Source organism: Diadema setosum, chromosome 17, assembly GCF_964275005.1.
Source record: "Diadema setosum chromosome 17, eeDiaSeto1, whole genome shotgun sequence".
NCBI lineage: Eukaryota > Metazoa > Echinodermata > Echinoidea > Diadematoida > Diadematidae > Diadema > Diadema setosum.
Genome location: NC_092701.1, coordinates 13,600,899 through 13,616,526, shown reverse-complemented (window position 1 = coordinate 13,616,526; position 15,628 = coordinate 13,600,899). Strand labels below are relative to the sequence as shown.

Here is a 15,628-nt window from a genome sequence, read left to right as displayed (position 1 = left end):
ACCTTTCAGATCTAGGCCTACCCCAACAGTGAAGTTACAGAATGTCCCCAGCAGCAGCCATGCCCAATTATCATGGGCCCAGTCTGGCTAGACGTTTGTTATGCACAGAATATTAACGCCATCTAACGGCGAAAGAAGTAGCAGGTTGCATGTGCCTAACTGGATCTACTCACAGAACTTGTAAGAGTTCTGTGGATCTACTACTGATTCATTATTGTAGGGATGGCCTCATTGCATAATAACCAGCCACTCCCTCCTATTCGAATAATAATAAGGGAGATACAGTAGATTCCATGATATTACAATGTGTGTCTTTATGTTGGTAATTACCTTTCACAATCACTTCTTATAAAAGATGAAAGACACATAATGACACGGGTATGAGTGGGGAATGAGTGTAAACAAAATACATTTTTGTACTTGTACACAAAATCGATTAGCTAAAAATAAAAATTACTTGACTGGGAATGTCCGGGTACTAATCTGACATATCAATTTATACAAAACTTCATCATTTTTCCTTATCAGTTTGACATGTCGGAAATAAGCTGAAAAGTAATAGAATTGGCTTTCCAGGAGGATACAGTTTCATTTTCATAACACGCAACTTTAATTTACGCATTTGCAGATATTTCTGGTCTCTATTGACTTTTGTTTTATTTGTTTTATCTTTGGGGAAATGTTGGTTCCTTTACTGACTGTAGAAACAAAGTATACCGATATTAAATTAAAGTCCAGAATGAATCTTCAGATTGTTCAAAAGTAACGACATGTAATGCACCTGTAGAATTTTGTTGTTGTTGTTGTTGTTGCATGCATCCATACAAAGAACTGAAGGCCGATAGAGTAAATATCAGCCAGTTATACTCTCTAAAAAAAAATCGAGTGAAAATATTCACTCTTAAAGGAGTGAATACAAAAAAAGAGTGAATAATTTTAGAGTGAAATTTGAGCGAATTTTGAGTGAAAATGCTCATTTTCACTCATTTTGGAATGACCTCAGGGATCACTCGAAGATTTAGGAGTGATCCCTGAGGTCACTCCAAAACGAGTGAAAATGAACATTTTCACTCAAAATTCACTCTAAAGTCACTCTTTATTGTATTCACTCCTTTAAGAGTGAATATTTTCACTCGATCTTTTTTAGAGAGTAGGCCTACTTCAGCTCTTGAACTTCCTTGCATGCTAAAAAAGCAAAGCAAATCCGATTGAGTATGGAATTATCTTGTAAGATCTCGAAGCCTGCTAGTAGCTCTTGCATATCATTCACTTCCATACAATGCTCTTGGGTTCTATTAGTTTTAAATTAACTCATCGTCATCAGTATCAATCACGTGTATTTTCTATGATATCAGGCCCCTATCATTTTTTCCAATTTGCATATTGATGAATAATATTTTGTAGTGATAATATGAAGGCGGGCCACCCGAAGGAGCGCTACGTCCTGTGCAACTAGTGTGCTAAGCCCTGGGGTCAGTGGGGGTTATTATAGTTCGTTAAAGGAAACCAAAACCCCAAGAGAAACAACAAATATGGATTGAGTGAAAGCAGCAACATTAGTAGAACATATCAGTGGAAGTTTGAGGAAAATTGGACAATCGATGCAAAGGTATGAATTTTAAAAGATTTAGTGTTGGAACCACTGGATAAGGAGACTACTTGAATTTATGACATTATTTTGGACAACAATATAAAGAAAATATAAAGAGAATTCAACATGCTTTCACTTTTCTAGCGTAATGAAAGAGCACTTCACTAACTGCTTTCAGAAAGCGGGGGGAATAATCACTACCCTTAACATAAATATGTCAGTATCAAGTTGATGGAATGTGTAACTTTCATGAAAAATTAATTTTTGTGAAATTATCATTATTTTCTTTATATTGTTGTCCACACATGACGTCATGAACTCTAGAAGTCTCCTTATCCAGTCATTACAACACCAAAACTTACAAATAATAACTTTTGCATCGATTTTCCTCAAACTTTCACTGATACAATAATGTGTTCTACTATAATGTTGCTGCTTTCACTCAATCCACATTGCTCTTAGGGTTTTGGTTTCCTTTAATTTGGCAGGAAGTTCGTGTGAGAAATCTGGAAGAGTTGAAATGTGATGATTTGGCAGTCGTTTAGTTTTTGTAAATAAGATGGTTTTGCACCATGAATTTCGATTGGGAACTGATGTTTTGCTCCTTTCTCTTTTTCTTTTTCTTTTTGATACTCGAATTATAGTAAATAGTCCGGTTCAAAACTTTTAAAAGTGTCTTGCATTGATATTTCTTTGAAATCCCAACAGACTAACTTGATATATCTCATATAATGTACTTTGCTGTCATATTTAGAAGAGACCGCCATAATATTCTTTACAAGCTTTGCTATTCTTGCGGACTTTCACATGATAATTAATTTCTCAATATTATCATCTTGTCATGACGAGTGTCAGAGCCAGGGGTCAGAGCACGGTGTGATGTATTAGACGTTTCGGCCCGGCCCGAAATAGGGATTTCACTGGCCATAATTTCACAACGAATGAATATGAGAAAGAAAAGGAAGTAAAAGCAACAAGCGTATGTTCAGACAGGTTTTTTCTTTTTTTTAATGTACTTGACTAGCCTTGACGTTCCAACCATATTCATTACTAGTACCTCATTCAAGCATATATCACCAGACAGTATGTAATATATAAAGGAAGCTATACTATGCAATACTAATACTATCGACACAAGGTGAAAACCAATGTAAATATATTTCTAATAGCCGCGAAGCATTGTTTGTACATAAATGGTTATTTAAGTGCTAATAACGTTTAATTTGCTGTTTTTCGAGATTAGAGGTTATAATATTATAAGTTATCTGATACTGTCACTTATTATCCTTGCACCGTTATGACAACTCACACTGAAAGTTGTGTGGGTTGTTTTTCGCAAGCTTAAAGATAGTTATTGTATCATTCGTTTTGAGAGTCTCAAACACTGCATGGAAAGCATATACGTCAACATTCACATTGATTAATATTTTCTTTATCACGATCTGTACATTGCATGACATGGTGAGACACAAAACAAGCTTTTATAGTAGTCAAGGTTGAAAGTGTCTGAGAGGTGCAGTCACATTGTGATCAATAGAATTAAGTAGGAAACTTATATACAATATTTTTAACTATCTACTTGACCTCATAAGTCTCAAAAGCAATCAAATATAAAAAGTGTGATAGATTATGACAAAGATTGTACAAAATATCATCTTTGTCACCCATACGGCATACAAAAAAAGACATTAGAAACCATGACGTGTAGACTGTATCTACGTTCAACAAACTTGACTATAGTTAACGGACAAGTTCATCTTCATAGACATGTGGATTGAGTGAATGTAGCACTATCATAACGTATCAGTGAGAGTTTGAGGGAAATCGGACAATCCGTTCAAAAGTTATGATTTTTTTAAGTTTCTGCTCAGTCACTGCTGGATGAGAAGACTACTACAGCTCGTGATGTCACATGGGGTTGTGTAGAACGATATAAAGAATTATACCAATAAAATTCAACATATTTTCACTTTTCCCGCATGATAAAAGAACACTTCCACTTTCAGAAAGCAGGGGGAATAATATCCTTAAAATGCGTCAGTAACAAGTTGAGGAAATGCGCACTTTTTTTCAAAACAAAAATGTTGAAATTCTCTTTATATTTTCCTTATATTGTTCCACGCATGTGACACTGTGGTAGTCCTCTCATCCATGACTGCGCAGACACTTTAATAAAAATCATAACTTTTGAACGGATAGTTCGATTTTCCTCGAAATTTCACTGATGTGTTCTACTAATAATGCTGCATTCACTCAATCCACATGGCATGTATAATGAAGGCGGACTTGTCCTTTAGCACAATCTGCGCCACAACATTTCCGGATATAATATTCCCAGCGATAATCATCTATAGAGGTGAAAATGTTTACATTATAGAAACATCACATTTCTTTCGGCATGAAAAAAACGAAACAAAAACAGTGTAATTTTTGGAGGTGTGAAACCATAGTCCTCTTTTCAAGATTTCTGAACGGAGTTTGAACAATGAAAAAAAAAAGAGAGTAAATTTCACCTTCTAAGTGAACAAGTTCGGTTACGTCTCAAGTACAAAACAGAAAATATGAATCATCTGAGTACGTTTTTTTTTTGTGTGTGTGTGTGTGTGTGTGTTTGGGGGGAGGGGGGTTGACCCATGTCTCTGATAGCATACATTTTTAACCATGGACCCTACTTCACCAGTTTGGAGACCTTTAGCATATCCCTTCACTCCACTCATGTTAGACTTTCATGTATAATATTTCCAGTTATAGTCCATGATACAGATTTTTATCACATCAGTTATTGGTGGAGCACCGAATCCCAAAAGTTGTGTCCGTACTTGGACAAAATACTTCAGCCAATCCACTATTGAAAGTCAAATCATTGTATCTGCGAAAGAGGCTGCCTTGCATGGATAAATAACATTATTAGGCACTCTCCAATATCGGAGAAGGCAGTTCGCGAGTAAAGCGCGAATGACTTGTATTTTTCTTCTTAAGGACAACCCCCCCCCCAAAAAAAACAACAACAACAACAACAACAACAACAACAACAACAACAACAACAACAACAAAATAAAAAACAAACAAACATTTATGATGATTAGCATTTCAATCCAGGAAACAACCCTTTTTAGATAATTTATACGCATGAATTTTCATTTTTGTTTTGTCATGACTGGCTTTTTCCCTATCAAACCATGCTGGCTATCACACAATCACTCCTTATAGAAGCAAGACAACATGACAGGTGATGGCCTTTATGATGGAGGCATCACATATCAACAGTAGTACAATTCAAGGCCTATTTAGGGGGTTATATTCACATATGAAGTTATTTTGGAGATCACAAATATTGTCATTTATGCCAAACAAGTAAAATTCGATACAGTTCTCATTATCAAGGTTATTGTCCGGCTGGCCGGGAAACCACAAAGGGTTTGATACAGACACTGTACCGCCGAAGTACGTCCAGGTGTAATTACCCTCGCTTTCTATATCGTTCAGACCCAGCCACACAAATAGTATATCTGTAGGCATGAATGAGTAGGTAGTGCGGATAAACTCTTTTACAGTTTCCAGCTCGTCTTTGGCATCGAGGGCGATCAGGTGGCCACCGTGCTCAATGCACTTATCACGTGCGTCAAACCAGGAAAGTAGAGACCCATTGCTGTACATATAGCAGGAGTCCGCGCCAACTTGTTTAACCGGCCAGTTTTTCGGGCATTCCCCTATTGAGCGCAGAAACAAAAAGCAAAAGACACATAAAGCTCAACAATTGGAATTGGATTTTCTAAACAACGTAAAAGCTCGGCTAATCAAAATGTACACCGAATAATGTTTTTGCTTTTATTTTGTAGCTAAATTGTAGACTAATGGTTTCCATACACAATCAAAGAAATGAAATTGAAATGATAATGAAAAAGAAAATCGCTTAAAGAGAGATTACATTTGAGATGGGCTGTTCAATCATTTTGATCTTTATAAATGTAGAAATGAGTAGATGAAATGCAATGCATGGTTGAACGAATGACTAAATAGACAGATACACAAATGAAATGGGAAAGCAATAAACTGCTGTTGCAAAAATTGCAATCGAAACGGTAAGTTCCTGATGATAAGAACATAATCATTATTGCTTTATTTGGTCAGTCTTTTTCCTTTTTGAGCTGCTCTTTATCACCGAATGTCCCAGATACCAAGTGAATTAATATTAATAAAATCTCATGTAATAACCGACAGCTAAGTCCTGAGAATAAAGTATCATGTACTTTAGACAATCCAAAATGAATGTATTGGCAGCACTCGAACAGTGTACTTATTTTAATGATCTATACACTCCATTGTCCCGGTCTTTATGTGCATAATTCATCCACGTAAGTTACCTTTAATACTTGACACTGTGCAGATGACACTCAACTTTATGTGCCATTCGATCCAAGAGTGGCAGCTGAAGAAACAGCAGCAGCTACGAGGATGACCGAATGCCTGTCAGATATCCGACAATGGATGGCGAAGAACTTCATGAAACTCAATGACTGAATGCGCCTCATCATTCTTCTCCACAGAATGAGAAACAAGATTGTCTCCATAGATTTTCAGGTCGGCGATGTGTCTGTCTCTCCTGCAGATAACGTCCGTAACCTTGGGGTCTACTTTGACCAGTCTATGAGGATGGATAGGCATGTTTCGCAGGTATGCCAGACTGCTTACTTCCAGCTTCGTAGCATCGCAGCTATTAGATCTCTGCTTACGAGGACGGCAGCAGAAAGCATCATTCATTCACTCATAACATCAAGACTGGATTTTTGTAACAGTCTACTAGCTGGTCTTCCATCTGCAACCTTGAACAGACTTCAAGCAGTACAGAATGCAGCAGCACGCTTGCTCACCGGGCTGAGGAAGTATGATCACATCACCCCTGTCCTGGCTGAGCTGCATTGGCTTCCCATCAAGAACAGAATTGATTTCAAGATCTTACTGCTCACTTTTAAGGCCATGTTATGGTCTGGCCCCAGGATGCCTGTCTTCCCTAATCGAGCGACGGCAGCCTCGCCCTGGCCTTCGTTCACGCTGGCCCTACTCTCCAGGTGCTCATCACACATCTCAAGGGATACGGAGACCGGGCATTTTCCTCTATTGTTCCTCGCCTATGGAACTCCCTCCCATCTTTCCTCCGTGAAATTGACAAACTGGATCACTTCAAAGCCTCACTCAAAACTCACATTTTTCCCCGGACATTCAGTTGCTAACTGTCTTGGAGGAGTCTGCGCCTTTGAATGTTTCTATAACAGATGTCGCCATACAAATGCTGTGGATCATCATCATCATCACTGAACAGTGAATACCGCATTATCTTGATAACGATGTTCTATCAATGATGTCATTCTTTATTATAATTCTCTATCATGACTGTTGTTCGACTTGTGTCGATTCTTTATCTTCATTTTTTGTCCTCAAGAAGATTGAACTATACGTTGCTAAAGATGAATTAAATTGAAAGTCAGTTGTCAATCTGTTGCAATCACTCTGTACTTGTTTTGATATACTGTTATGTCAATAAAGAGCCCTAGGAAGTTTTGTTGGACTTGGAAACAAAACCATAAGGTTGCAGACTTCTTGCAGTTCCACGTGTTTCACAAAATTGAGAGATTGGTTTCAACTACATATATAAATCAGTCAGCTTCATATCAAGACTCTCACTGATCTTCATTTCAAATTTTCATGAAATCTACTCCGAAGAGATTCAAAGATGTTGATGTTTCATCTGTATTTCATTTTTGGTTTTGCGTAATGTTTTGCAAGGAATGTTTTCACATAAATGTAAGCTCATTTTCTGAATGTATGAAGTTAGAGTTGCCAGTTTTCTACCGAAATGAAAATCGTTTCACCATGGCACGCTATTTCGCCTAGTCCATTTGAATAGATTGTTGCATTTCTACGGAATTATAGGCCTACTCACATTCTTCACAAATCCTTCCGTGGAAAGGTTCGGTACAGCGGCACACGAAAGATTCCAATGTCTCCTTACAAGTCCCTCCATTCAGGCAGGGTGATGACACGCAAGCTTGGGATTATTTAGGAAAGAAAAGAACAAAATATTATTATATACTCTTTATTCGCTTCATATACAGCACATAATTATATGCAATAAGATATTTCATTAAAAAATGCAAATACACAAGTACAAACATAATGTATTCAACAACAACAACGACAACAGAAAAGCCAACACATAAATTAAAAATACCTTCAGGGAGATCCAACAGACATCCACATAATTTCTGTTATTAACGAATCTAAAATAAACAGAGTTCAATATTTCGGTATTTCAAACCTGCCATCCCCAACCCTTCCTTACCCGTGCCCACATATCATGTGGTATCATATTATAATATTATACGCATTTATGGATCTAAACTCCCTGGATGTGTTTCAGTAGTGAATTGATTTGTTTTATGTGTGTGCCAAGGAAGCAATGTTAGTTTACAAGCATGTGGGTGTACATTTAAAGGGCACAGTGGATAAGACTCTTGACTTCAGTCGGAGGTCGAATCCTGTTCAGTGTCTGTTTTATGAATGGGTATACATAGTGTTGGTTGCCGAGCAGTGCCAGGGTTATAGTGGCAGGACGCTCTGATACAGAACAGTGGCAAAACTGAACAGGCTAGTAAATCTTTTTTTTTTCTTTTTTTTTTTTGTGCCAGGGACATTTGTCAGAGTGTACAATGGTCCTCTGTGCCAAGCGACACTCACAGCACACAAATTATTGCCAGGCAAGAAACCCGAGGCAAGAACGAAAGACGCGAGGCAGTGATGCTTTGATTTTAAGAAACCAAAACCCAAAGAGAAAATGTGGATTGAGTGAAAGCAACAACATTAGTAGAACACACCAGTGAAAGTTTGAGCAAAATCGGAAAATCGATGCAAAAGTTATGAATTTTTTCGCAATTCCACAAAAATTCATTTTTCATGAAAATTACACATTCCATCAACTTGATACTGACACAATAGTAAAAAAAATCATAACTTTTGCATCGATTGTTCGATTTTCCTCAAACTTTCACTGATAATTATATGTTCTACTAACGATGCTGCTTTCACTCAATCCATATTTTTCTTTGGGTTTTGTTTTTCTTTAATAGGGACAGAATCGCTCCATCCGGAGTCCATCGGACCAACCCGTGGTCTCATCCACCGAACTATCAATGGCACTTCTTATTTCAGTACGCACCCTATAGCCGCCTTGCTCTCTCCCTCCTCTTTCATTTTTATGTGCGTATGTTCTTCAGATGGTTTCCCGTCTTTGGTTTGGGACTTTGAATGTGACCAATTGTTTTATGTTGACATAAGTCGTGCACAGAGGGTCATTAGAAGACCACAGGGCCCTGTTTTATCAAAAGATATAATCGATTTTAAATGTCCTTAACACACTGGCTGCCATAGACTTATGATAGAAATCAACTTTATAATCAATTTTAACTCTTCATAAAACAGGGCCCAGAATGTGGGGCCAGATAGTTAAAACTTTGTTCATAATGGCTCCAAATAATATCATTTCTATTTTAAGATGATAGCTGTAATGTCACATGAGATTTCTTATTGGCAAAATGGATAGCAGCATGCTTGTGTTTGAAGGTCTCCTGTTATAGAGTCCGATTCCATGATAGATTAAGCGGATGTGGAAAAGGTCTACAAAATCACACTTTTTAAGCCTACTTAATTCATAAAAATGTACAACATGGATTTTCATCAGTTAATTCTGAATTTTTTATTACACCTATTAAACTCTGAAAAAAAAGACCTTGTCTGTTGTGACGTTATCAGTGAATAAGAATCACAATGCCCATATAGCTTACATTGATAAGGCATAATCTTACAATGGCGATTGAGGTGACATGAATTAAACACCCCAGAACTTTTGAACGATTTTAGTGCTTGTAATGTTGGAAATTTCCACGAAACTTCGTAATCATTAATTGTATGAAATATGATTATTTTAGGTAATTTGGGTATAGTGTTATTCTTATTTCCGTCCTTTCGGTGTAGTATTTTTGTTTCCTTTTCCTGAAAGATTACACACGTACACACAAACACACACAGTCACACACACACATACAAGCACACACACACACGCACACACAAACACACGCACTGTCTGTCTAAAATTACCAGGACGTGCACAGTAGAAATTTGCCTTCTCCCTTGCCCTTTCCGGGACCATGGCGGCATAGTTGTAGTGGTCACGTGGGACGTACTTCACCACTAGCTGGACATATTCACCTGTCTCTTCAGAGAGAATGGACGGGCAAACTTCGGTGGTACCAGGAATAGTGACTGGACACGCGTCTCCTCCAGGGCTACTGTCGACAGACTCTGCAAAAGTCCGTTTAAAGTATAGGCTCAAAACACGCTCCCAAAAATGAGGGTAAAAATGAATTTGATGAAGAAAAGTTTGACGCCAAACAAATAAAATCGTCACGGTATATGACAATACTGCTATTACTTTCGAAAATGATTCTTGAAAGCAGTGAAGTAATCAGGCGAGACATTATAGAGGCCGTCAACATTTATCAAGCTTCTACTTATATACGTTGGCTGTCTCCCGTATACTGTTCTTTCCTTCATCCCTCTGCAAATTATGCAAACATTAGTTCCTCCTTGAATTGATTGATTTATTTGTGTCCAGGTGGGTCTCATCCATGATATTGACATTGTACTATTTATTATGGCCTATAGATAACTTATTGATTGATTTATTTGAGAGCGAATCTGCAGAAATAAAATCGAATCGAATAAACAATATATATCTTCATAGTATACCTTGGAAATCATACCTTAAAAGTGGGTTTAAATTTATACAAAACGTATTTGCCCCTCTGCGCCAATAAAGAGTTTTAAGTTCTGTGTGAAAGGCTCTGTGTAACTGGAGTACATGGACAGCTGAAAACTTCATCCAGGTTAAAATCGTCTAACCTGATTGCCCAAAATTTCTTTAAATATGTTTTGAAAATATTGACTGAAGAAGTCTCTTATACTACACGGAATGGTAGACTGTTCCATTTTGTTATCACTCTGAGAAAAAGAGGATTCAGTGAAAGAGGAGAATGGGTTTTTTATCTACTATTATATCGCATCATTCCAGCGTGTTTCTCCTCCTCTATGAAGCATTCCATCTCCATCGTACATTTTTGTTTTCTCTCTGCAAACCTGCGAAGAGTGGGGGTAATTTCACAGGTCACTATGTCACTCTTTCTTGAATGAAAGAGCGGTCCTGAAAAAAGGACTTAACTCAATCTCGACGTTTCAGGGGAATGCTAATGCTCTGTTAAAAGCCCATCTAACACTGTAATTGCATTTTTTCCATTTACTTCAAGGGATCATTAATTAATTCAAGGAGTGTCAGATGAGAATTGTTCATACAAAGTGAAAGGAAGAGAGAGAGAGAGAGTGAGAGGGAGGGTGTGTGTGTGTACGTGTGTGTGTGTGTGTGTGTATGTGTGTGTGTGAAGGAAAGAGAAAAAATAAATACAATGTAATATTATAGCATGTATAAATACAAATATTTAGTAAACATGATTCCCTTTCTTATAGGTTATATCGGTCTTATACGTTACGTATAAATATACAAAATTGTTTCTGGGGGATAATTTTTTTCCAACAAGCCTCTTGCGTGCTTTCTATGATCCCTCCATTCAAAATGTATGAATTGTACCAAGGCAACTGTTTTTATTTTTGTAAATGTTATGTTTTGATATGGAAATGAATGAATGAATGAATGTATAAGACTTTTGACATTTGGAAATGTAATGAACACACTGATACTGCTCTTTAATTTCTATTCCCCTCGAGCAACAGATATTTTGAACGTACCCGAGATGGTGACGGGTGCGGCGAAAAATAGACCGCAGAAGACGACAACTACCTGTCAACGAATAATGCACAAAAATTTACGCAGAGAATGAATTATGCATTCTGAAAGTTTTTTTTTTGAGTAAGGAGATTCAAGAGATGGATCACAACAGGGATGTTTTAAGAGAAGGAGTAGAATTTCTCTGCAATTTGTGCAAATCTATGCGTAGGTTCTATATAGCATGACAATATTGAATGCTCAGTGTTTCTTTATAGAAAAGATGTCTCATGCTCCAAGCTGCTTATCCAAAGAGTTTTGATACGGAAACCAAAGAAGAGGTTCTCGATATTAAAAGATTTTGAGCTGTATTTCAGAGAAAATGTTAAAATTCTGTATGAAATATTTTGGTAATAACATGTTAAGGAACAAATCCTTCCAGGTTTTTTTCTTCAGTCAATCTTCTTGTTGCTAATACCTCAGGACTGAAAAGGGAAATGTTAGTTTACCATCTTGCATAACTTGTTTGTGCATGGTTTTGTTTTCCGGGATTTGCACTTGAATGTTAAATCTTTCGGCTTAAGTAATATCACTGGCCGATGCATATTTTGGTAATAACATGTTAAGGAACAAATCCTTCCAGGTTTTTTTCTTCAGTCAATCTTCTTGTTGCTAATACCTCAGGACTGAAAAGGGAAATGTTAGTTTACCATCTTGCATAACTTGTTTGTGCATGGTTTTGTTTTCCGGGATTTGCACTTGAATGTTAAATCTTTCGGCTTAAGTAATATCACTGGCCGATGCATATATTTTTGTGCGTTTAGTAGCGTTTTACACCTTAAGAAATACATTTTTTACTGGCTTTTGTTCGCATGTCCTGCTCTGTGCACATCACTTACTTATTGCTGCGGAAAATATTGAAAGGGACAGTGAACTGCTGGTTAGTATTGGCAAATTATGCACATAATGATACTAAAGTGCCGTCTTTTGTCAAAACAATTTATTGACACCTGCGATGTGGAGAGCGCATAACTTCTCTGCGGCACGAAGCATGTTGCAGTTGTTTTTCTACACAGGAGAGATTCGCGAACATTCCCCGGTCATCACAACTGTCCCATTCACTTTGAACCCATGTTTGATGGCACCTCTCAGAAATGACTGAAGTATGGGAAAATTGGATCCGCCGCACACATAGGAAGACAATAATTGATTTAATTCACATTGCATAATGACCACCAACGCTCTCAGGAAGATTCCTTATATCTTTATGATCGTGATTACTAGTACTTTTCGCCGTCCCTTCTTAAAAACATGAGCGGGGATGGTAAAGATACGTGGACGTACAGATTGAAATTTCGCAAAGATTGATGAAATATTGATAATAATAATAATAATTATAAAAAATCAAAATTACTCAACTGGACATGTCCGGACGCTCATCTGACACATCAATTCACAAAGAATTATGATTTAAGATCTCATGATTCAGTCTTATTTGTAGGAATTCATAAGTTATAAAAGGGATAAAATCAGCTTTCCAAGAGTTTACAGGTTTAAACACTTTCACAACATACAGCTCTGGCTTACACTCTATAAAGCTTGTCTTTAGTTGCATTATAGATCTTCTGGACCTGACTGACTTTCGTTTCACTGACTATGATGAATAAAACAAACGAAATACAGCTGGCGTTGTGTTTGAGTTCAAAATTAATCTCCGGATTGCTCGGAGAGATTGCATCATCTCTATGTACAACTGACAGCTGATTGAATATTATTGTCAGTCATGACTCCAGCCATTGACCCTCTTTGGAAGAGGAGACGTCATGGCGACTGCCGTCGTGTGACTAGAAAGACCACCCCACCCCCCCCCCATCCTCATAAAAAAAAGGAAATTGTTTACGCTGTCACTATATCCACGCAGAAGGCGACTAAAGGGAGACGTCCAGAAGACGTCTCTAAATAAGGTGACAACTTATTCGTCGAAAGTTATACTTTGCAAGGACATAACATACAGATTTAGATAACAGCTGATTTGAATTAGAGGAATTATACTCGTCAATTATAAAAAAAAAAACACAAAACAAAACAAAACGAGAATCCGTACCTAAACGGAGAATGTTTCAATAAAGGTGGTAAGTGACGAATTTCGATGTCATCAGTATAACCAACACAGGAAAATGACAACACAAACCTTCTTCATACTTGAGGCTGTGTCTCGATCCATTCTTTTCCACAATAGTCTCGTTTTATGCGGATGCCCAAAGTCCCATCTCCACCACTGGTTGAAAATGATCTAAAGCAAAAGGACTTCCTTTGTTCTGATGGAGACCGAAAGTATTTGTATTAGGCAGAATCTGCAGACCTCTGTAGACCCTGTCTAAATCGTATCAAATCCATGCATGTGCAAAACGCAATGACTATATTTACAATGGAAAAGACAAAAAGACAAGCTGGATATAGCATCATTACTCATTATTAGGAGAAAAGAAATAACAACGACAAGCTGGGACAATAACAGCAACAAGCCCAACAAGAAGAACAACAGCAAAATAGTATAAAGAAACTGATTTCATCATCATGCCATGAGTTCGTGCCAGATGGTGAGACAAAGCCTTCTCCTCTGGTTTGCTATACCGTGCGTGGTCTCGCCGGATCTGGGAACACTTAAGTGACGCTCTCCCTGTTTAGCGACATGCTGCTGAAGTGCATGGGTTTGGAATATCATTTTAAAACAATAATCACTCCCCATCACTCAAAAATAAAAGAAACAACAACAACAACAACAACCATAGGAAATTGACAACAGGAACACCCTGAAAAATAATTTCATCATGCGTGAGTTCGTGCCCGATAATGAGACAAAGCGTCCTTCATCGAAGTTGTCATGGTGTCGCCGGAATCCTACCGGCGCCACAGCGTGAGGCTTTCAGTGGACAATAATCTTAAAGCGCATGCATGGGTTTTAGGTTCGTGTGCTATTTTAAAACAAACAAGCAAACAGACAAGTATTCACCATCACTCAAAGAGAAAGTAAACAACAACGACAAGGACAATAACACCAACAATCACAGCTAGTAAGAGGATCAAAAGTGGAACATTTAGGAACTTATTTCATCATCATGCATAAGTTTGTGCTCCATGGTGAGACCATGATCGATGATTATGGTCCATGATGATACAAAGCGTCCTCTTATTTTTCCCCCTCTCATAACGGTTACCGTTTTGCCTAGATACACATCGGACATGGTGTGACGCTTTCCTTGGATAATGACGCTCGTAAAGTGCATGGGTTTTGAATACTGATCCATTATGATGGAATTCCGGTTAGAAAGTATATGAAACTAAGCTCATTGTACTTATCAGTGAAAAAAAGAGTGAAAGACTACACAAACACAAAGCAGACAAAAAAAAAAATCGTAACGGGTAGACAGAAAAGAAGAGGAGACAAAGAGAAAGAAAGAGGGGGGGGGGGAGAAGGGGGAGGGAATTTGAACGGTCATTAGTTTATGGAGCGTGATATTATTGAATACAAAGAATATACTTAATATAAAGAAATAATCAGTGGCGTATCTAGGGAAAACGGCGCCCGGGGCAAGCACGAAAATTGCGCCCATAATTTCTGAAAAAGTGTTCAACCCCAACCCCATCCCGGTAGGGACTTTAAACAAAGTCCACATGATGCTTTTTAAGCACTTAAAAGGGATCTTTTGAGGGTGATTTAAATGTAATGAATTTTGATAGATTTTGGCGAGCGAGTGCAGCGAGCGAGCCGAAAATTTTTGTATTTCAGCTTACAAAACATGGAATTCTTGTCATTTTCTGCTTACCAAATCTTACAATTCTAATCAAGATATAGTGACGGCCTTATAGATAACGATTTATACCAAAAAACTGAGAACTTTAAAAAATACTCTAAATTAGTGCGCGCGAGTGAGCTGAAATTTGTATATTTCTGCCTCATCATTACGTTTTTTTCTTATCTTTTTGTGATTTTTTTTGCGCCCCCCTCCCCCTAATGTTCGAAACCGTTGGCGTTCTCTTTTGATCCAATCGGCGATCGCTTCAGAACGAATGAAATTGCAGTCGCTGCTCCGTGTAATATTTTTCCTGCTACTTATATAAAATGACATGAGTGAACACAATAGACGTCATTTTGTCCGCGTCATTATCACGTTTTGTTCTTATCTTCTTCTCTTTTTTATACAAAT

At 37.6% G+C, this 15,628-nt stretch overlaps 1 protein-coding gene across 1 annotated transcript; it reads right to left on the bottom strand.

Annotated features, from left to right (window-relative positions):
* Positions 1-4,867: 4,867 nt before the first annotated feature.
* Positions 4,868-6,675, bottom strand: LOC140241193 (C-type lectin 37Db-like). The gene is made up of 2 exons (XM_072320952.1): positions 6,552-6,675; positions 4,868-5,301 (listed from the first exon to the last, which is right to left on the bottom strand). Exons 1-2 carry the CDS (start codon positions 6,673-6,675, stop codon positions 4,868-4,870), a joined length of 558 nt encoding a protein of 185 aa, XP_072177053.1.
* Positions 6,676-15,628: the final 8,953 nt, after the last annotated feature.

Bases quoted from the DNA above. Each gene is read 5' to 3' on its own strand.
- LOC140241193 (XM_072320952.1), bottom strand. From the start codon at position 6,675: ATGTGTGATGAGCACCTGGAGAGTAGGGCCAGCGTGAACGAAGGCCAG. The intron at 5,302-6,551 runs GTAAGATCTTGA...TGCGCTCAATAG, and splicing joins CATGGCCTTAAAAGTGAGCA to GGGAATGCCCGAAAAACTGG.